Source organism: Eulemur rufifrons, chromosome 7 (genome assembly GCF_041146395.1).
Source record: "Eulemur rufifrons isolate Redbay chromosome 7, OSU_ERuf_1, whole genome shotgun sequence".
NCBI classification, from domain to species: Eukaryota; Metazoa; Chordata; class Mammalia; order Primates; family Lemuridae; genus Eulemur; species Eulemur rufifrons.
Window position 1 is genome coordinate 5,721,907 of NC_090989.1, and position 22,141 is coordinate 5,744,047.

Consider the following 22,141-nt stretch of genomic DNA (forward strand, 5'->3'; position numbering starts at 1 on the left):
CATCATTAAAGGCACTTTCCAAATCAAAGCTGCTGAGTTTGTCTGAAGAGCAGAAGAGACTTTTATGCCAACGTTTTGTGATAAGGACAGAATAGATTTAATTTCTTGCCACTGATATTTTTAGATCATCTATGAAATTCTCCTACTAACATTCCAAAAATTGAGAATTAATTTAATCCCTAAAGGTGTAGAAACTAATGTCAAAAGAAAACTTCAGCTGGAAGGGTTTTTTTTTTTTTTTTTAAGTTGGTTTAAAAATAAAGTGATGGGATCTTCCAATGCATTAACCTTTCTAGTGCTTGCTCTGCACTCTTGCTCTCACCTGTGAAAGACCCACAGGCTGAAATTCTGCCTCAAACACTATATTCTATTCCTAGCATTTTTATCCTGACCTTTATGGTAAGAGAATTAATTAGCATCACTGCAGTTCAGGCAAACCATTCAGGAAGGGACCGTCACTTTCAGGTATTCATGATTTCCTTTATTGAAATCCATCTTCTTCCTTATCCCACAGTCATATTATTAAAATTAGTATTTTCTACCCTATAAAACCTTCTTTGTGCCAATTTTCATTTTAAAGAACACTGTTTTCTATTTGCAAAAGTAGAATATGATCATTGTGAAATTTTTGGAAAATAAATGCACAAGGAAGAAAGCAATAAACTAATTCAACTGATCAGAGTCAATCCTTGTTAATACTTTAGGATATTTTCTGTGCAGACATAACATAAACATAGTCTCTGTTTTATAAAAATGGCCATATGCCAAACACATAATTTCATAACAGGTATATGTTGCAACTTAAAGGATAGTTGCTCTCTAATGACCTCTGTGTGGAAGTTTCCAACTTCACAGATTTGACAATGTGAAATGTCCAGCCCTCTCTGTTGAGTTCATTTGGAGCTTTTCAAATCCTCTGTATCTCATCCAGGCCAATAAAGTCACTTTGCTTTGTTTACTCAACTCAGCTCAACAAAGAGCTGCAGGGAGGTGTGTGTTGCTGTCAATTGTCTTTGAAAACAAAGGGCGCAGAAGGTTCTGAATGGTCCTTGAAGTTGGGCAAAGGCCACTACAACTTTTGCGTGTTATGGACTGGATTGGGACCTCCCTCAAAAAATTCATCTGATGTCCTAAACCCTCAGTTCCTCAGAATGTCATCTTGCTTAGAGACCGGGTCTTTGCAGAAGTGATCAAGTTAAGAAGAGTTCATTAGGGTGGCCCTAATCCGGTACGACTGGGGACGATTTGGATACAGACATGCACAGAGGGAAGGGGCTGTGAAGAGACAGGGTGCAGATGGCCTGGACAGACCTTCCCTCACAGCTCGTAGAAGAAACCAACCCTGCACATACCTTAATTTTAATTTTTTTTCTTTTTTTTTCTCTCTTTTTTTTTCTTTTTTTTCTGGGTTGCAAAAGAGGATTTATTTTTTGCACCTGTCTGTAAGTCCTTGTCCACAAGTTAGACAAAAACAAACACAAATGCTGTCTTAAAATGCAGTATATATAACAGAGTAGTCTACAGTGGTGATCAAAATAAATAAAATGGTAGTTGAAAACAGTATTAATAAAGTATTCTAGGTATTTGGGAAAGGAATATTGTAATAACTTTTTTTTTTTTCTTTTAAGATAAGGTCTCTTTATGTTGCCCAGGCTGGTTGCAAATTCCTGGCCTCAAGCAATCCTCCCACGTCAGCCTCCCAGGCCTGAGACTACAGGCATGAGCCGCTGTGCCCAGCCAGACACCTGGATTTGAAACTTCTGGACTCCAGAATTACGAGAGAACACATTTCTGTGGCTTAAGCCTCCCAGATTCTGGTACTTTGTGACGGCTGCCCTAGACACTAAGTGATAGGCACAGACAGCAATGTGTGAAGGACAAGCTTCTCCACGTGCGCCGATAAAAGGACACTCAGGAAAGGAAGCCGGGCACAGGCTTGCTCTGTAGCCCCTGAGGCTGCCCTGGCACCCCGGCCCACAGGACAGGGAGGTGCCCCAGCCTCTGGGCCCAGAGCACACGGGGTGCGTGCCCTCTGTAGGGGGTGTGATTCTATGGGCACGGGCTGCATTCTCTCCTGAGCCCCCAACCGCATGGAGGCAGAACATTGACCATGGGCTGGAAACAAGGGAGGTGTCCTGCTTAAACCGCACGCCTGGAATGCCTTCTCCAGCTCAGAGCCAGAGGTTTCCCCAGCTGCCTGGTATGATGTCACTCTCTCACCCCCTTCGTGAGGGCAGTACCCCGCAGGGGCACGAGCCGTGGGCAGAGCAGCGTGGTGACAGCCAGAAGCTTTGCTGGGACTCATGCTCCGTCCCTGGCTGCCGCGTGGCTACACGCCTCCCCGCAACCCTGGCTCTGCTGAATGTGGCTTAGTAGCCCCCTGAGCAGGAGCGGGTGCTGGTGTTTGTTCTGCCACTTTAAGAAAGATCAGGGCAGAAACCCAATTAAAGTTTCGGGCTGAAGCTGCCCTGAAGAAGCAAACAGGCTCCTACTCAGTGAATGCCCCCTGCTGTCTGAGATTCTGGAATGAGCTACGAGGACCAGGAACCTGGGTCATTTTCATGTCCTTTCTAACACTTCAGCTATTCGTTATAAAGCACCATTTAGAAATTGTTGCTCTGTATAATGTAATTTATTTACAAGCCTATGTGATCATGCTATTCTCAAAACCGTGTGAAAACCTTGCAACATAATTGGACTTGCTTTTATTTAGGGCGTGCTGTGGAGGATGTGGGTCCTAGGGCTAAGGGTGGAAGGAAGGGACTAACTCCACAGGCACAGAAAGGAACTTTTCAGGGTGACAAGATAGTCTATGTCTCAATTATAAGACTGTACAATTAAAAGAGGTACATTTTACTATATATAGATGACACCTTAATAATTCTGGCTTTAAAAAAAAATGTCTCGGAATCAGACTGTACAGGATATCCCAGCCCTGTCACCTGGCAGTGTCGTGACTGTGTGCAGGTCACTTAAGTTCTCTGAGCCTCAGTTTCTGCCTCTATAAAATGGGAAGAACAATATATCTACCTCATTGGGGTGTGAGAATTAAATGAGATAAAAATGCTCACATTGCATGAATCTGGTTCCTAAAGGAAATCAGACAGCAAAGTCATGGTAAAACAGACTTAAAAAGAAATATGCCTCTTTCTTTTCCATTGTATTCAACTTGCAGTACAGTGAAGGTAAAGAAAAAAGCATATTGTGCTCAGCAGTTTGAAGACCAGCGGCAAAGCCCAGATCGCACGTGTGGCTGAGTGATCATTCACTCTTCAGCTTCTTCATCTAGCCAGTCTCTTTTTCATGGTGAATTAAAATAAATTAAATAAAATAGAATATGTATGTCACGTGGCTGTTATAAGAATACAAGGGAAGAATATTAATACTTGCAATCATTTTTCTCATAAAGGATGCAGCCTCTACCTGTTACTAAGTTGTTAATTTTCATTGGTCTCTCAGGCCTCTGATTCCAGTGGATACATTTTGTGTGTTAGGTAAAAATTACAGCTTGTGTTTTTCTAGAAAAGGAAGATACAAGAGGAGAGTATACTGATGACCACAGAAGCAACTGGCTGGAAGTGGGCGGAAGCTGGGAGAGTTTAGTGGCGCCATACGACGTCTGTGTATCTGATTCTATCTGTAGACCCTCCACAGGCCTGAGGTTGGACAAAAGGATGAAGGAATCAACATCTCCACTTACGCAGCAACAGCCACATTAACCCACCCTCAGCCAGCGCTGGGAGCCCCATGGATCTGTAAGGTGCTAGAACAATGCGCGAACGAAGATGTCTACCCACCCTCTGCATCCGAATTGCACCCAGAGAAATGCTTCTGCATCCACCCCACTTCCTTGATTGTCCTCCTGTATTTGTGTCAGTTCCTTAGATTAGCCTCAGAAGAAAGGCTACTGGTATAGAGGCCAGGTGCTAGCCAGAACAGCTGCCGTGGTTGGAAAATGACAACAGTAGGCTTTCGGACAAGGCACAGATATCCAAAAGCTTCTCACAGGAGTATAATCTCACAGAGTACACAGAAGGTACCAGATCCAAGCAGGGTAGAGGAAGAAAGAAGAGATTTGTTTTCTCTTCCTGTCCCTGAAAAGTTATGGCTGACTAACAAGATGCCAAGAGTAACAAAGAGGTTGGAAAATTGTCAATAATAGGTCAACATCATAAAAGAAACTGTGCCTGGAACTAACTCATTTAAGGGCAAGTCTGCCTTTTACAGACGATTAGGGAAAAAACCAACAGGCAGGGCTAGTCTTCTAGAACTGAAGGGAACCCATAATGTAATGATTTTGAGAACAACACGCCTGCCTGTCCTTCCTAGAATGATGTGATTTTTCAAGGACTTTTACACTTCAAAGGCTAGAGAAGTTGAAGTGAGATCAGAAAACCCACATGTGGTCTCCCCTGATGATGGAAACTGGCCATAGAGACAGACATGTCTTTTCTTTGCTTTCAACAGTAACACCAGCATTCCATTCCCTATCCCTCCCCCATATAGCTAATAAAATGCCTTGCCAGTTGTCATCAAATAAAGGCAAAAGAATGAACAAGAACCACAGAATGAAAATGCCCCTACAGCCAGGAGAATCCTGCCCTGTGGGTCCCTAAGCAGTAATCTATCCTGAAAGATCTCTCACCATGGCCACACGGGCTCTAACACAGTTGAACTACTCATAACCTACTGCTGTGCTCAGATTCCTTGTTAAGTGAACAAAAAGGTGTGCAGGAGAAGAAAAGACACAAGCCAAATCCATTGTTATCCAAGAGAAGACCATATTTAGAGCTGAATGAATAGATGTCACTTCCAAGTTTGCCAAAGACATTTTCCTTTCTTTGCAACAAGGCACAAGGCTCTGCCTGCAAATGCAACACAATAACAACAGCTTAGCGCTGCTGTAGAAACAATCCTATGAGGTGGATACTACCACTATCCCAATTGGAGAAGTTTAGTAATATGTCCAAGGATGTTACTACTAAGTGAGGCGGGGTAGGGATGGAATTTGAATCTGGGTAGACTTACTTGGAAGTCTGAACAGTGGCCACTCAATCTTGCCCGTCTAGAGGGGAAAACATTGGCTGAGAAGATGGAAAACCTGACTTTGATGACCCTTTCTGCCACCAACGATGCAGACATTGTGTGCCTCAGTTCACCTGGTCACACAGTGGGGATCATGCTTTATTTTAAAGCAACCTTGTGGAACACGTTCTACAAAGCACACAAAACTCTGCATGTGAAAATAATTGGGCCATCTTAGAAAAAAGATGGGATGAATACATTTCACAAGATTGTCAGGGAACCTGATAATGCATCATACAGTGTCCGGAGTCTGCTTAAGATCAGATCTGCAGACACACGTTTCATGCATCTATAATGAGAAAAGGGGCCCAAGACCATAAAAGCAGGTCTTACTCCAGAATTCACTGTGTGTGTCCCGATTTGGCTTTTACGCGTTTAACTTGCTTCTTAGACTCTCCTGCGAATACTCCTCCTGTGAAAACTAATGCCCACTCTCCCTGTAATGACTCCTTGTGACGAAATGCAGATGTTTATTTGGCACCATGTACTACTCTTGTGTTTCTCCAAGAGGGAGTGTTGCAAGCTTTGGAAGCTAGAGACTTTCTTTTTTGGTAATAAAGAAACAGCTGGGGGTCTTTTTCCCCACTCAAATAATATAAAATAGCTTCAAAAAACGGCATGAAAAGTCTCAGGACGAAACTGGCCACTGGAAGCTTTCATCTGAATAAACGATAAATACTCAGTAGAGATGTTTAGAATTAGAATTCAAGGACATTTTCAATTAAATTTTAGCATTCATATGGGCCTTTAAAAAATATACACACATACACTCTCTCACTCTCTCTCTCTCACACACACACACACACACACACACACGCACTCCCAGTGATTTGAATCAATTTTATTTTGTCATCAAAATAGTCCTCAGTGTGAGCCAAGCTGACCCTTGAACATGACGATTTCTTATTGCAGCACACACTAGGTTGGCTTCCTCAAAGCCAGCCTGAAAGCTCCATTGGATTTGGGGAAAAGTCCCTCAATCCGCCTACCTCCATAGTCAGGCTCGGCCATCTCAAAAGCTTCTGCTTGGACAGGGGAAAAGATATATCCACATAAGGCTCCAGACATTGCAGGGATGATGGACTGTGTTTCATCAGCTCTGTCTCCTTTTTTCTCATTACGCAGCAGTCAGGCCACTCGCCACCTTAACCCAGGGCTGGCCTCATGGGCGGGTAACCCATGCAGTGGTGCAGGGCCCACGCTTAGAAGGCCCCGCACTTGGTCTCATGCGTGGCTGTCACCATCATAAAATTCTTAATAAAGTTTAACCAGGGCACCGCACTGATTTTTCACTGGGCCCACAAATTGTGCTACTGGTCCTATCTTCCCCCTATGATAGACTCTCATGGGCATCCCACCTCTGAGCTACGTCACCTCAAAAGAGGTTGAAGGCAGAGGCAGGCAAGGGGGAAGGATACAGAACTGTGGCTCTTTTTGAAATTGCCTCACTTTTCTGGAGCTCTGTTGGACTCTTCAGCCATGCCTTCCTTCCTCCTTGTGATACTGACAGGACATAAGGAGCCTGAGCTGGGTCCCCTGAGGCCACTGCTTGTAGCGCTAAAGTTACCTTAGGCTGAATTTATATTTTTGTCATGTGAAAATTCAAAAGCCTCATCCAAAATTCAACCGTGGGGGAACTCTCACATGAATTTCAGCCAAATCTGGCTCTCACCAAGAACTCAGCAAAAAAATGATGACATGGAAATTCATAAAATAGGGCTGAAAAAATGAAACAAATCAGCTTTAAAGATGAGAAAGATTAACTCTAGATGAAAAACTAACTATGAACTTGAAGGAGGTATTCGGTGGAGTTGCTTGACAAATTGCTACATCTATTTTAAGAAATTTTCTTCAAAAAAGAGGTAAAATAGCCCACATTTCTGAAGTATAGAACATTGCCAGAAATAATATTTGAGATGTGGCACTGTATTATCTAGATATTTTGACAGAAATTATGCAGATGTGAGAACAGAGCTATAAATATAAGGCTGAGCCCATCCCTTGAACAACCTTCAAAGAGAAGAAAATAATAATAATGGTTGAGAGCGCTACCAGGAGCTCTGAGATATGGAGCGCAAAGATATCCGACCAGGGACAAACACTGGGACTCTCACACAAGGTAAGTTACAGCCATGGCCAAATTCACACACAAGTCTCACAACTGGAACATGTAAATTTTAAAATAAAACTATGTGTATAATTCCAAAAATATAATTGTCTTCATGTAATCTATTTCCAGTATACAGAAGAGACTTTTTTTTAAACTTTTAAAGAAAAATATAATAAGTCAATAGAGCCCAAATATTCATGGATGAGGATGGGAAAATGTCTGACATGTTTAAAGCAATTTTTGTCACTAGGCAGCAGTTAAAAATTAACTATAGCATCACAATAGATACATATATATGCATTGAACTTGAAGATGACTAAATTTTCATATGATTCTAAAATAAATGACTTTTAAGATCAACCAAAAGTTCTGTGGTGCTATTCTTCAAGCAGTATGGCCTTCTATAAGCAGTGACTCCTTTGAGATGGTTTTTCTGACTATTTTCTTTTCTCCCCATCCCAGCCCTGCACGTTAGCAAATTAACCAATGCTTCCCTGGCATTTGGTTTATACAAAGAACAACTTATACTCTGTACGGATCCTGTAGCAGAGTTAATTTTATGTGATTCTGTCTCCCCCACTTGCCTATAAGGTTTTCGAGGGCTGAGGACCATGTCTTATTCACCGATGCAGCACAATGTCCAACACATAATGGATTCTCCATCAATGTGAGCTCAGTGTATATGGTGGAGAGATGAAAACGTATAGAAGACCTTTAAAATTTCATAAACTAAAAGACAAAAAGAAATATGAATGACAAATAGCAACAAAGAAAATAAAATACCTAGGAATATATTTAACTAAGGAGGTAAAAGACCTCTACAGGGAGAACTACGAAACACTGAGGAAGGAAATAGCAGAGGACGAAAACAGGTGGAAAACCATACCATGCCCATGCATCAGCAGAATCAACATTGTTAAAATGTCTGTACTACCCAAAGTGATCTACAGATTCCATGCAATCACTGTTAAAACAGCAACATCAGTTTTCACAGATCTAGAAAAAAATAATTCTATGCTTCGTATAGAACCAGAGAAGACCCCATATAGCAAAAGCAATCTTAAGCAAAAAAGAAAAAATTGGGAGGCATCAATTTACCAGACTTCAAGCTATACTACAAGGCTATAGTAACTAAAACAGCATGGTACTGGCACAAAAACAGAGACATAGACCAATGGAAAAGAACTGAGAACCCAGATATAAAACCATCCTCATGTAGCCATCTAATCTTTGGCAAAGCACACAAAAACATAGACTAGGGAAAAGAATCTTTATTCAATAAGTGGTTCTGGGAAAATTGGATAGCCACATGTAGAAGACTGAAACAGGATCCACACCTTTCACCTCTCACAAAAATCAACTCACAGTGGATAACAGACTTAAACCTAAGGCATGAAACTATAAGAATTCTAGAAGAAAATATTGGAAAAACTCCTACAGACATTGGCCTAGGCAAAGAATTTATGAAGAAGACCCCCAAAAGCAATCACAGACGCAACAAAAATAAATAAATGGGACCTGATCAAATTAAAAAGCTTCTGCACAACCGTGAGAGCAAACAGACAACCTACAGAAGGAGAAAATATTCACATGCTACACATCCGACAAAGGGCTGATAACTAGAATCTATATAGAACTCAGGAAAATCAGCAACAAAAAACCAAACAACCTATCAAAAAGTGGGCAAAGGACATGAACAGAAACTTTTCAAAAGAAGACAGAATAATGGCAAACAAACATATGAAAAAATGCTCAACATCTCTAATCATCAGGGAAATGCAAATCAAAACCACAATGAGATATCACTTATCCCCAGTGAGAATGGCCTTTATCAAAAAGTCCCAAAACAACAAATGTTGGCATGGATACGGAGAAACAGGAACACTTATACACTGCTGGTGGGACTGCAAACTAGTACAACCTCTGTGGTTGGAGATACTTCTAAGAGCTATAGGTAGAACCACCATTTGATCCAGCAATCCCATTACTGGGCATCTACCCAAAAGAACAAAAGACATTCTATAAAAAAGACATTTGCACTCGAATGTTTATAGCAGCACAGTTCACAATTGCAAAGATGTGGAAACTACCTAAGTGCCCATCAATACATGAAAAGATTAATAAAATGTGGTATATGTATACCATGGAGTTCTACTCAGCCAAAAAAAACAATGGTGATATAGCACCTCTTGTATTTTCCTGGATAGAGCTGGAACCCATTCTACTAAGTGAAGTAACCCAAGAATGGAAAAACAAGCACCACATGTACTCACCATCAAATTGGTATTAACTGATCAACACTTAAGTACACATGTAGTAGTAACATTCATCAGGTGTCGGGCAGGTGGTGGGGGGAGGAGGGGATGGGTATATTCACACCTAATGGGTGCGGTGTGCACTGTCTGGGGGATGGACACGCTTAAAGCTCTGACTCCAGTGGGGCAAAGGCAATATATGTAACCTAAACATTTGTACTCCCATAGTATGCTGAAATAAAGAGAAGAAAGTAAAGAAGAAAGGGAGAAAGGTAAAGGAAGGAAGGAAGGAAGGAAGATGGATGAATGACAAAATATGTGGATACCAATTATATATGTAATCGTTTTGACTGTAGCAAGGGCCTCTATTCTCTGGGCAAACATTTTCTAAGAGTTTTATACTTTGGGGTTCAGAATGCTCTTTCTTTTTCAAACAGAGCCCTGGAGAGTCAGCAAGGCATAACGGTGATCGTTGTAACCTCAAAGCCAAGGCAACTCTACTAGGCGAGACAGAAGAAAACTTTGCCAAAAAAGCTCTTAATGAAATATTCCACAGGAGTAGCTATACCAACATTTATCAACTTCTCTACGTGTGGTTGGGATGTAGCATGAGGGGTCAGAAAGAAAATCTGAATCCCTAGAAACAGAGTTGAAGATCTGGTGAAGAAAGGAATGGCTCTGTCAGGATCTCTGGTGTTATTCTTTTCTCACTCAAGACTAATAAACATAGCCAAGACAAGGTTATTTCTAATATATTTCTTGTATAAGCCCTATGTGGAATTTGGACAAGTAGACAAGTGTAAAAGAAGTTGGGTTGTACCCAGAATATGACAGAAAATGAGAAATTTAATAGGATAGGAAAAGTGGAAGTGAAACCTAGACTGGCTTTTCCTCAAGAAGCTCTGTGATTTTGAACAAGATTAAACTTTGGGCATTCGGTCCCATATTTTAAAATGACTACTTTGAATGAAATGACAACTATGGCCTCCTTCAATTTTCTGAATTCTAAGTGGGACTGTAGAAATGACAGTCTTTCTCTAGGTTGATGGTCCTTACGCAGGCTGACTGCACCTCAGGGAGGGGCTGAGCTACCGCATTCAGCTGCACAGGTTGTGCACAGCACAAGTCCAGGGGGTGCCATTGACATGGCCCACAGTGTAAATGGCACCTCTGGGGTTGTAGGTGCTTCACTGTCACAACCACACATGGTGAAGACAACTTTAGAATTTTTATTTATATCTGTTTAGAATCTAAGATCAATTAAAAATTTAGATTTTACTAATAGCTAATAAAGGGATTGATACTGACCTCATCCTCTGGTGGATAAGAAGGAGTGGGAGTCCCACAAGGCGACCCTCCCAGACACCCTCCCTGTTGACTTGCTCTCAGATTATCGCCGTGTGCTGCACTGCAGTTCCTTCTGCTCTATCATAGAGGATTTACAGATTATTCCATCCACCTTTAGTCTTCCCACAGTAGGTACACACCTTCTAAAATTTCCTACATAGTCACACACCACAACATAGATGGGCTTGAAGACATGCTAGGTAAAAATGAGACAGTCGAAGACAAACACTGTATGATTCCACTTATATGAGGTCCCTAAAGTAGTCAAATTCACAGAGGTAGAAAGCAGAATGGTGCCTGCCAGTGGCTGGGGGAGGGGAGATGGGGAGTAGTCGTTTAATGGGGACAGTTTCAGTTTTGCAAGATGGAAAAGTTCTGAAGGTCTGTTTCACAACAATGTCAATAGACTTAACGCTACTGAACCATACACTTAAAAATGGTGAAGATGGTAAATTTTATATGTTTTTTACCAAGATAAAAACATTCCTGCATAAAATCATAGATTCAAAATAATACTAATACTGCCAGGACAAACAACAAGGAAACAATGGAAGTGCTAAGCAACCCTCCTATTATTAGGATGCCTTCACGACCACCAACACAAGCTTAAAAACCACAGCCGTCAAATTAGACTCAAAACAAAGTGCAGTTACCAAAAAGACTATTTGAAGTATAGATTTCCATACTCTTTCATGAACACTTAACTCTTAATATATTAGCACATATACAGAATTTTATTTTTACTTATTTCTTTATTTTTGAGACAGAGTGATGCTCTGTTGTCCAGACTAGAGTGCCATGGCATTAGCCTAGTTCACAGCAACCCCAAAATCCTGGGCCCAAGGGATCCTCCTCCCTCAGTCTCCTGAGTAGCTGGGACTACAGGCGTGCACCACCATGCCTGGCTTGTTTTTTCTACTTTTAGTAGAGATGGGGTCTTGCTCTTGCTCAGGCTGGTCTCCATTTCCTGATCTCAGGCGATCCTCCCCCCTTGGCCTCCCAGGGTGCTAGGATTACAGGTGTGAGCCACCACACCAAGCCCATAATTTTAAAATAAATAAAAATTTGTTGTGCATACATGATCAAATATTTTTTCTTTTTTTTTATTTCATTTCAGTTCATTATGGGGGTACAACAGTTCATGTCATATATATTGCCCATACCTCCCCATCCCCGAATGGACACGCTTGAAGTTCTGACTGGGGGGGATGGGGTGGGGGAGGGGATGGGTGCATACCTACATGATGAGTGCGATGTGCACAGTCTGGGGAATGGACATACTTGAAGCTCAAATATTTTTTCTGTTAGGGTGCACTGTTAAAAACTTTGGAGACCACTGTTGAAGAGTGTTGATACCCATGATCATCGGTGACACCACTGCATGGTTCTGTCATGGATCTGGGGGAGGATGGAGGAGACAGTTCCCTAAAACCTGAAATGCTGAATCAGACAGTTATTGTTAGAAAAATGACAGCTAATTGTGGAAAAATCAGAGAAGGGGAAAGAACAGATGACAATGGTTTCTCTAGGCAAGAGGACAACAATCATGCCAAATCACCTTTAGCTGTTTGGAAGAGAAGATGATACTGACATTATCCTTGGGTGGATAGGAAAGACTAATATGACTAAAGACTCTTTAGTATTTTCCAAGTCCAAGACTGCCCTAAAACCGAGGGCAGAAACCTCACAGAGAAAGGGGCTTCCCCGTTCTCTAGTCTAGTTCCTTTGCAAGGAAAATTGCCGCATTCGAATGGTTTGAGGAGTTCACACGTTTTGCTTCCTTCTCCTCCGATGTTCAATTTGTGGAAGATTACCCTTTATGAGCCTAATTTGTCTTCCTTTTATTTATGAAATGGCAGGTTGTTAAGAGTAAAATACTAAAGCATAATGGTTTGAAGTTTTGCTTGTCGCTATTTCATCTAAAACTCTTCGGAACATAGAGAGATGAGATTTTTAAAGGAGGGGTCCACACCGTCATCTCCCGTCTCGGCTGTGGGCAGCTCGAGCCAGCGTCAGGCTGCAGGTGCCAGGCGAGCCCTGAGGAGCCCGAGGCAGGGGCTCCAGCACGACCACCCTCAGGCTCCAAAGGGGAACAGCCCATGTCGGCAGGGATTTCTGTGCACATCAAAAAAGTGTGAGGCAATGTAATTAGAAAAAGAAAACCCTTAGTACAATTAGCCTTTTTGTCGGGCTCAAGGAAAAAAAAAAAAAAGAAAGTGATATTTTTCTAACAATCCCTAATGAAACAGTGGATGTTACTTTGAAAGGAAATTATCCACAGTAGTCCCCCTTAATCCTTGATTTCACTTTCCAAGGTTTCAGTTACCTGCAATTAACCACAGGCTGATAATATTAAATTGAAACTTTCGGAAATAAGCAATTCCTACGTTTTCAATTGCACGCTGTCCTGAGGAGCGTGATGAGATTTCTTGCCGCCCCACTCTGTTCTGCCTGGGACGTGAGTCGTCCCTCTGTCCGGTGAATCCACGCCGTCTGTACTACCCACTTGTTAGTTGCTTAGTAGCCCTCTCAGTTGTCAGATTGAGAAAACACAGTTTATGCAGGGTTTGGTATGATCCACACTTTCAGCCCTCTACTGGGGGCCTTGGAATGTCTCACCCCAAGACTGGGGGGGCTGCTGTATGTAAGGATCTTAAACTGTAAAACAGGTGCAATCTCTTAATTAACTTTCTTAATATTGAAACTTAGCCACGTGACAAACAGATACTTGTATTTGTTTAAACAAAATGATCTTTGAGAAAGGGAGAACATACTTCCTTGTTATATTTTTACTTTTATTTGATTAAGACAAACTGTTAATGGGTATTGCCAACCTCTGGGGTCCTCTTTTCAGGGGTAATATAAAATTAAAATAACTAGTCACTTCATTAGATTATTGGCCAAGCTACAGGTGTGATGCTATGGGGACAGATGACCATTTCTTCTGTTGTGCCACTTTACGATAGATTTGGATTGTATCACCACACACAGTGCAATCTAAAACCAATCCAGATCACAATTTAGCTACCAAATAGTAATAAACAATATTTAACTTTCAAAAGACACATCTTTCAGACTACTGGACAGAAGTCCAAAGTGTGTTTGACTAGAGACACTTTAGTATTGTCCAAGTCCAAGACTGCCCTAAAACCGAGGGCAGAAACCTCGCAGAGCAAAGGGGCTTCCTTGCCCTCTGTTCTAGTTCCTTTGCTAGGAAAATTGCCTCATTTGAACGGTTTGAACAGTTCACACGTTTTGCTTCCTTTCCCTTAGCTGTTCAATTTGTGGATGATTACCCTCCTGCTTTATGAGGCTCATTTGTCTTCCTTTTATTTATGAAATGGCAGGTTAAGAGTAAAATGCAAAATAATGGCGTTTAGTGGGTGATTGATTTTTCCACTAGCAATGCCACAAATACAGCCAAGCGTTTCCCTTTCAGAAATGGAATGAGAAGTAATTCAGTGAGATTCTGAAGCATAAATTTAGAGCTATTTGCAAGGCAGATACGAGCAGATAGATGCCTGGAATGTGTAACTCATGCTGAATTGTTTTATGTAAAAGAGCCCAGAAAAAGATGTTGAGATTACAGGACTAAGCTATTGATAGGCATGGAACCTGCCTTTGCTTGTGGCACAAAACAATGACCTGTCAGACATTCTCGCGTCTGTACCCAAAAGGCACCTATACCCAAGTGAATGGAAAGTGTTTATTCATTGTCTATCCTTCACTTCGTTTCAAAGATTGGAAGAAGGATGGTAAACAGTTTATGCCTGGCATTTACAGGGAAGCAGAGATCCTATCCGACTGTGCAGGGGCGGAGATGCGCGATTCAATCTCTGTCTCCACAGGAGAACAAATTTGCGTCAATTCCTCTTTGCATATGAATTCTCATACATTGCTGTTTCAAGTACAAATGAATTAAAATAGTTAAATATTCAAATATAAATTAATACGAAATGTATTGTGATTAATATTAATAATATGCATATGTCATTGATAATTAATTTTTAAATGATCATTAAGATATTTATATATACGACTTGTTTTCTGTGTGCTAGATAGATTTTACCTTCAACAATATGCCGGAATTTACAACTAGGCTGCTTGAGATTCGGAAGTAGGAGCTAACTTACTAAAGATCTGCTTAGACTCTTTCTTATTCTCCTCTGGTCACACTCAAATTGGTTTTCTATTTCAATACCGCAAACCAGGTTTCCAGGTACTCACAGGCTCTGCCTCTCTGGCCCCCGTCCCTTTTATTTGAGTTCCATTGAACTTATCTGAAGCCAGGTGGTCTCAACGGAGACAACACCGCAACACAGGGTATTAGGGTTCTGCGGCCCTCGCTCCGTTCTCATATTTTCTCTGACATTTTCCCAAATGTCAAGAGTTCTCTCTGTTGAGATTCTTCCCATTTTTTCTCATTTTCTTTCACTGTCATGGGAGCATTTATTTTGTGTATCTAACAATACACCTATTACCCACTTAAAAGGACTGAAATGGCAAACGCAGGTTCCAAACCAGGAGTGGAGAACGAAAGACAAAACGCGTCCTCTCCCAAGGTGTCCCAACCACAGGTCTCAACGTTTAGACCACTGGTTACATGAACTCATAAATCCACACCCCACAGTCTGTTGATTCATTCAGTAACTGGACATTTACCGAGTGCCAAACCAGCAGCCAGGCCTAGTGGATGACATAGAATTGTCCCTGTCAGGAAATTCAGTCTAGGCAGAGCTCTCCTAATTAGCAACATGCAACCTATAAGGCCTTAACAGCATGATCTTTACAGGGTTTTTTATAAAAACAGCAGTGGGATATAATAGCAACAAACCTGTGTGTGTGCCTCCCCTAAAACCCTTCTTTTCCTCCAGCATGAAGCCCTTTCTGGAAAGTCATTCTGAATTAATGAGAAGCCCCAGGCTTGGGCTGATGGTATCATTTGCGTGCCAGATAGTGCAGTGTGCCAAGTGGACTAAGAACAGCAGGACCGCAGACAAATTGTGATGTCTTCCACCTATGATAACATCTCTCATGAAGCACCGAGAGCAGAAATTGGAATTTTAAAAAATAATGCAGAGAATGCATTCATCATAAATACAAGGGACTTTCCATTACAAAAATCCTTGTTTTCTCTTCCTCTCGATCTCACTACTCCAGTAAACCCTTAGTAAAATCAATTGTGAGTCATTTATTTTCTTTCTGAAAAAAAAATCCATCTTGCATTCTGTCATTCTTAGCATTCAAAAGAGAAAAACTGAAACTTTTTAAAGCCACAGCATTAGTTAATGAAATACAGGATCAGGGAAATAAATTTTATTGTAATCCCTTACAATCATTGGCCCAGAAAACACATTTTCATGCTTAATTTTGGCCTCTTCCCTGTTAGGAAAAGTCAAACTTTAAACTCAAGTTGTGATTGGTATCTGTCTAGGCTTACTATTCCCAGTTAGAGCAGAGAGTGTTGGCATTGTGTGGTTCAACAAAGCCAAATAGATCTTCCTGGATCTTTCTACATCTTTGCTGCAGGTACACCCCCAAATGAAGTTAAAATTACATAAGAAATTGAATTGTCATTTGACCTGTTGCTAGACCTTTGCGGCCAGTTGCAAACTCCAGATATTATGCGGCTACCCCCAGAATCTGTGCTCAACACTAGGCTAGAATATACAGTTCCTTACAAATCTAACCACCCATCCATTAGCATCTGTTTTGGTTTACTATTACATCATCAGAAGCACAAAACTATGATCATTCTCATCTTAGGACTGTTTCATTGTATCATTTGTCTTTCCACTGGGTTACCATGATGGCTAACTATGTAAGCCCCAAATCAATGTTGTATGATATTTTTTGATCAATTGACAAATATCGTTTTAAAATTTATGTCTCTTCTGTACCCCCACCCCAAGATTTAAGTGTATATAGCCTCCCCTTGGAAATCTCTGCCCAGAACAGTATCATTCACTGTTTTCTTGTTTCCTTAGAGATCACTGTATGTTTTCATGCATACAATAAATTAAACAGACAGTATATTTTGTCTCAGCGCTAAGGATAGACATGTATCTGAAGATTTGCCCTTGAATGTCCTTGGTGTTGTTCAAACCATACCTTTGATGGCACACTCCTTTCACTATGGCAAAGGCTACGTGAAGGAAAGACCCATACCCCTGGCACCGAGTTGCAACCCATCCAAGCCAAAGCAAGAAGAAAGCCCATGACAGTGAAATTTGGGGTTAGGAGGAGACTTTTCCCAAAGGGGTCTCAAGCCTAATTAATAGCTGTCAATTGATTATGTAACTGGGAACATCTCCCCACACCCTTCCCAAGCAAGGTGATGGTGTGTCCTGTTTTAAACTGACTCTCCAGATGTTTGCCTGCATGCATTAAACTCTTGCTCCTAGCTCTCCTAAATGAGCTCCTTTCAAAGGCAACTTAAAAACAGACACCTAAACAGGAACATGGGACTGACTGTCATTGTTCCTGGGACTCTTTCTTAAGTCACTAAACAAAGGGAGCCTTTTTTCCTGTGTACGATGAGGTCGATGGGGAGAGAGCAGAATGCATTTCGTAAACTCGGGCCGTGGAGGTTAGGATTTCTGATCCGGCTAATATTCTTAAGCCTGCATTTTGATCCCTGCTAAATCATCTTCTAGTTCATCTCATACATTGCTCCAGGCACATGTGACATACTTTAATACTGAAATGTAAATGAGACACCCCCGCAGACCACCTCCACTCTCTCACATTGCCTTAAATTTGGACTTGACTTTCCTCGCTGCTCCTTTCAATCACGCCATTCCCCCTAAAAAGTGTTGCTGCAGGGGACGGAAGAGACATCGTGTTGTAAAGTTGCCCAGTTTGTAAAGCCAGCTCAAGGCCTTCCCCTTGAAGGCTGGGAGGCCCAGCAGCACAGAGCAGAGCCGACCCCAGGGAGCACTGCGCTATTGAGGTCCTCTCTGCCCAGCCTGGCCCCTGCACGGGCTGGAGCAGCACCTAGCGAGCTTGGGGGCTGCAGCGGGCTCTAAGCCCCGAAGGCTGCAGCAGGAGCTACTTGCCCACCAGACCCAGAGAAATCCTGAGGTCAGAGGGACGTCTGACAAAGTCCATTGCTCTGGCCCCTTGGTAATTAGTCACACGAGCAAGCAAGTGATCATCTAAAATCCATTCCCGCCTGAGAGTTATTTAAAAAAAAAACTAGAAGCCACATTTAATTCACCCAACTAAAGAAAACTTTTCAGGGGCTGGGGACAGGAGGGTAATTCAGTTCTCCACCTAGAAAGGAGCTTGTGTTCCACTTTATTAAATGCCTTAAGCAGATTTAAGTTTTAGTCAAAGGACAAATTCCTGCTCTCCAAGGAACACACACCCAGGGACTTGGAGATCAGCCAGGAGTGGTGGCCACGCGGGTGGGGAGAAGGGGGCGGCATGTGATGCGAGGGGGAGACGGTGCAGGAGGGAGCCCGGGGAGGGATCTGCGTCTTGTGGGCTTTTATGCTCATTAAAGGCACTAAGGCCAGAGCTCCCGCAACAGCCTGCACACGTGTCCAACGCCGGGGTGGGGCGGCAACTGCCGAGCTGCCCTAATTACACGTTCAGCAGGAACGAGGCTGTGACCCTAATCACGGGTGAGCTCTGGGACACGCTCTTTCCCTGGAGACCCACACAGTTAAGCGAACCCAACCCAGCTGAGCACCCTGGAAAGCTCACAAGCACAGCTGTACAGGAGCCTCGGCAAGAGATGGGGTCACTGGGCCAGAATCCCAGGTAGCTACCTTGACCCAAGAAAGGGGGCTCCCAGGGCTATGCTGGTTTCCAAGTCCTTCTTCTATAGGAAACTGTTAAGTTGTAAGTAAAGAAAACCATTTCCAAGGCCATCCCCTTCTTGTTGCAAGCAAGGTGAGCTGACACAAACACAGCAGCTTCTGAAACCTCTGCAGCGTCCAGCAGAAAGCCCCTCACCCAAGCACGTGAGAAACGGAGGCCTCGTCCTCATCACCCTATATCTCAGCTTCCTACTCCTCCCCCCCCACACACTCTCCCTGCCCTCTCTCTGGCACCCAGCTGTTCAGAAAATCCCATACACATCTGGACATCGAGATCCACCTGGCGGTTGATCACCCAGCATTGCAACCCAAGTCCTGGCTCTGCTGCTCACTAGCTGGTGACCTTGAACCAGTTAGTTCATGGCTCCGTGCCTCAGTTTCCCCATCTGTCAATTGGGAAAAATAATGCAGCCTAGTGCACAGAGTTGTCGGGAGGCTCAAAGTTGGTGACAGGGTCAGCACGCAGACCATTAGGCACATGTCCGTGCTGCTGCAGTTTCTGTCCGTGGTGTTGTCAGGAGACGCCCGGTCTTCCACCCCGCATTCGCCTTCTTCCCACCTCAAGCCCTGGGCTCAGCCCCAGATCTCGTTCTTAAGTTTTATGGCGCTTTGCCCTTCTTCCTGCCATGTTGATACCAAAAGTCACCCATCAGAGAGATAAAAGAAGTGAGGAGGCATTTTATTTCTAAGCTATTAATTTTACTCTAGACTTCCAAAAAAAGATCACCCATCTGTCAAAAGAAAAAAAAGAAAGAGAAGATAAAAAAATTTTAAAAGTAATTATTTGAAGTGCCAACCAAGAGGAAATAAAAATGTATTTGGCTCGATTATAGAGTTGAATGAGAGGATGGTGGTAAATAACCCCAAATCTACCTCACAGAAGAGAAAGAAAATAAATGAGCTATCAGTTTTCCCCAACAAAACATATTTTGTAGCAATATATTCAGAGAAGTGACTTTTGATTTGAAATTGTGGCTCCTCTTCTGCCAACACTACCTCCCGACTTAGAGACACCTATCTCTGCACGCAGATTTTTCCCATTTGTTTGCATTTCTTCCCCTGCTCTGATTAACTGCAGATGGAGTTTGTACAGGCGACGCTTCTGCACGGCGGGGCCACGAAATGCCGCCCAATTGCAAGCCCTCTCCCACCTTCCCCTTCCCTGCGGGGGCCTGCTTGCCGCAGACGACCACCTGCCTGCTCACATCCTGAAAGGTGGCATCAAAGGAAGCGTGAAGACACCAGGGCTGGAAGGGGCACAAATCTTCAGGAGAGAATAGAACAATCGGCTTTCTCCTCTGAGGTCTAAAACCCAAAGCACTTTTCAAAGTCACAATTAGATCAGCTGCAAACAATGAATCCCTTTCTAAGGCTAATTTTAAAAGTTGCACTTGCTATTCAAGTGCATTTCTGCACTTGCCATGCAAACCAATCTATCAACAGCATCAGTCCTGCAAGCAAATAATGACAGGATTAATCTGGTCTTCAGCCCCACAAGTCTGAGACCACCCGTGCAGCCCTCGCTCCCAAGTTTGCCTCTGCAAGCGGAGTCACTCACCTCGCTCATGTTGGCTCGAACTCAACAGCTGGGTCCCGCCGCTCGGCACAGAGAGCGCTGCTCAGGGGTCGCTGCTGCACCGGTCCTGGCTTTTCTCTTAAAAAGAGCTGCCTGGTGGCATCACGCCTCCCGAGAGCCAATGAGAGCCACTCACCTGTCTGGAGGCCCGGCCGGCATCGGAGGGCGCCAGGCGCCACCTGGTGGCGCAGAGAAGGACAGCGCGCTCGGTCCCTGCTCCCGACTCCGCCAGGGACAGGAGGAAGCGCCAGATTAAAGAAAAAGCAAAAGTAAAAGTCAGAGGGACAAAGATCATCACAGGGAGGCCCCCGTGCAGTTTTTTCAAGGCGTACAGGATTTACACAGATAAAAATGCTTTTCCTGTGTCCGTGGAAAGGGGCTTTGTTTCTCTATGAACGGGAGGCTCTGAAAACGCTCCTGTCCCTCCTGGTTTTCCCAGGAGCTGCTTTCCCTTCCCTTTGTCATTCCTGCTCCTTCTCCCGACCGCAGCCTGCGACCGCAGCCTGCTTGTAAAGAGCGGAGGGACTAGGATTTGGAGTCCACGATTTTGACAAGAGAGGGGAGCAGCCCCTCCGCCTGAGTCGTGCGAGCTGTCACGGCCACACCAGCGCGGGGAAGGGGACTCGCTTCCATCTGGCCAAAGGCCCCCTGCCCCGATCCCAGTGCCCCCGACGCCTTCCCCAGCGCCCGTCTTCTCCCTGCGCGGCAGGGCCCCCTGATCCCAGCACGGCAACCCTCTTCTCTCCTCGCCTCGGCGCCCCTGCGCCTTCCTGCCCTGGACTGCAGCCCACACTGAAGCCCTCCTCGGGTCCAGCTCGGAGAGTGAGTAAAGGCTACACGTCCCCAAATGGGCATCGGCTGGGAGCCCTTGGCCACGCAGCACGGACAGGAGTGTGGGCACAAAGTAGTAGGACAGAGCCTTTCCTGTGGCTGCCGGTGGGAACAAGTCCTCTTAACTTACAGCCACTTGACATGGGGTCTGTCTACAGACAAGCTCTTTCAATGGGAAGTTTGGTAGATGAGTTATTAGAAAATAACTCATATTTCACAGAGCAACAGAAATGAACATTGCACATATTATATGCATGTATAATGTGCATATGCATTGTATGTGCATATATGTATAAACTCTCCTGACCACGAGAGTCACTTGCAAGCTGACAAAGGCAGCCTGCTCCTTACCCTCTCATTGCCCGGTTTCACAGCTGCAAAGGCCAGGCAGGGGTCCTCAGGGTTCCCCAGGTAGTTAGAAGTGGGAGGCCGAGGAAGAAGAAGAGGAGGAGGAAGGCCAAGGTCAGGAGCTGGGACCACAGCACCACATGTGACATATAACAGACAGGAGGAAGGGGAGCTTGCTTGCCCATACTGAGAGAAACCTATAATTTCTGAGGAGCAGAGCACACCGTCCCCCAGGGGACACTTGTCTTGTGGGGGTTTGGGGCACCCAGAGCCTCAAGGTGGAGGACAAGGTCTCCCGGTGGCAGCCCCCGCATGGCCCTGCATGTGGTTTTGCAGGCTGTGCTGGTGGTGAGCTTCACCGGCTCTCTGGCCTGGGCACACCTTCCGTCATCTCCTGACAGGTGGCCCTCGGACCACAGCTCCTGGCCCCACGGGTTCTCTCGGGACAGTAGTGCCTCAACAAGACCAGCCACCAGACCAAGGATTGCGAAGACTACCTGGAGCTCTTCTCAGGAGCCCCAAGGTCAAGGACAGTGAATGTGTGGCATGAAACCCTTCCGTGTGGTTCTGATAAGCAGTCAAGTTTGGGAATCACTGCTTAAAGCAGCCAAAGGACACACACAGGTGCACACACGCCCATACATGCACACACGCTCCCTCCGAACTTTCCAGGCTCCCTCCTCCTGCCTCCTTTTAGGCTCTGCTTGGCCATTTATACACAGACATCAGTCCTAGTTAAACAGCTTCAACGCACCCATCACAC

The 22,141-nt window shown here is 43.8% G+C and overlaps 1 protein-coding gene and 1 pseudogene across 1 annotated transcript in view; both read right to left on the reverse strand.

Moving 5' to 3' along the window:
- The window catches only part of PCP4 (Purkinje cell protein 4), a 56,990-nt gene extending 36,736 nt beyond the window's left edge, over nucleotides 1-20,254 (reverse strand). The window contains exon 1 of the mRNA XM_069472270.1: nucleotides 20,182-20,254. Coding sequence (XP_069328371.1) covers nucleotides 20,182-20,190 — 9 coding nt within the window. The 5' untranslated portion in view covers nucleotides 20,191-20,254. The remainder of the gene's footprint in view (nucleotides 1-20,181) is intronic.
- On the reverse strand, nucleotides 1,390-1,486 carry LOC138389007 (small nucleolar RNA SNORA40; annotated as a pseudogene).
- Nucleotides 20,255-22,141: the final 1,887 nt, after the last annotated feature.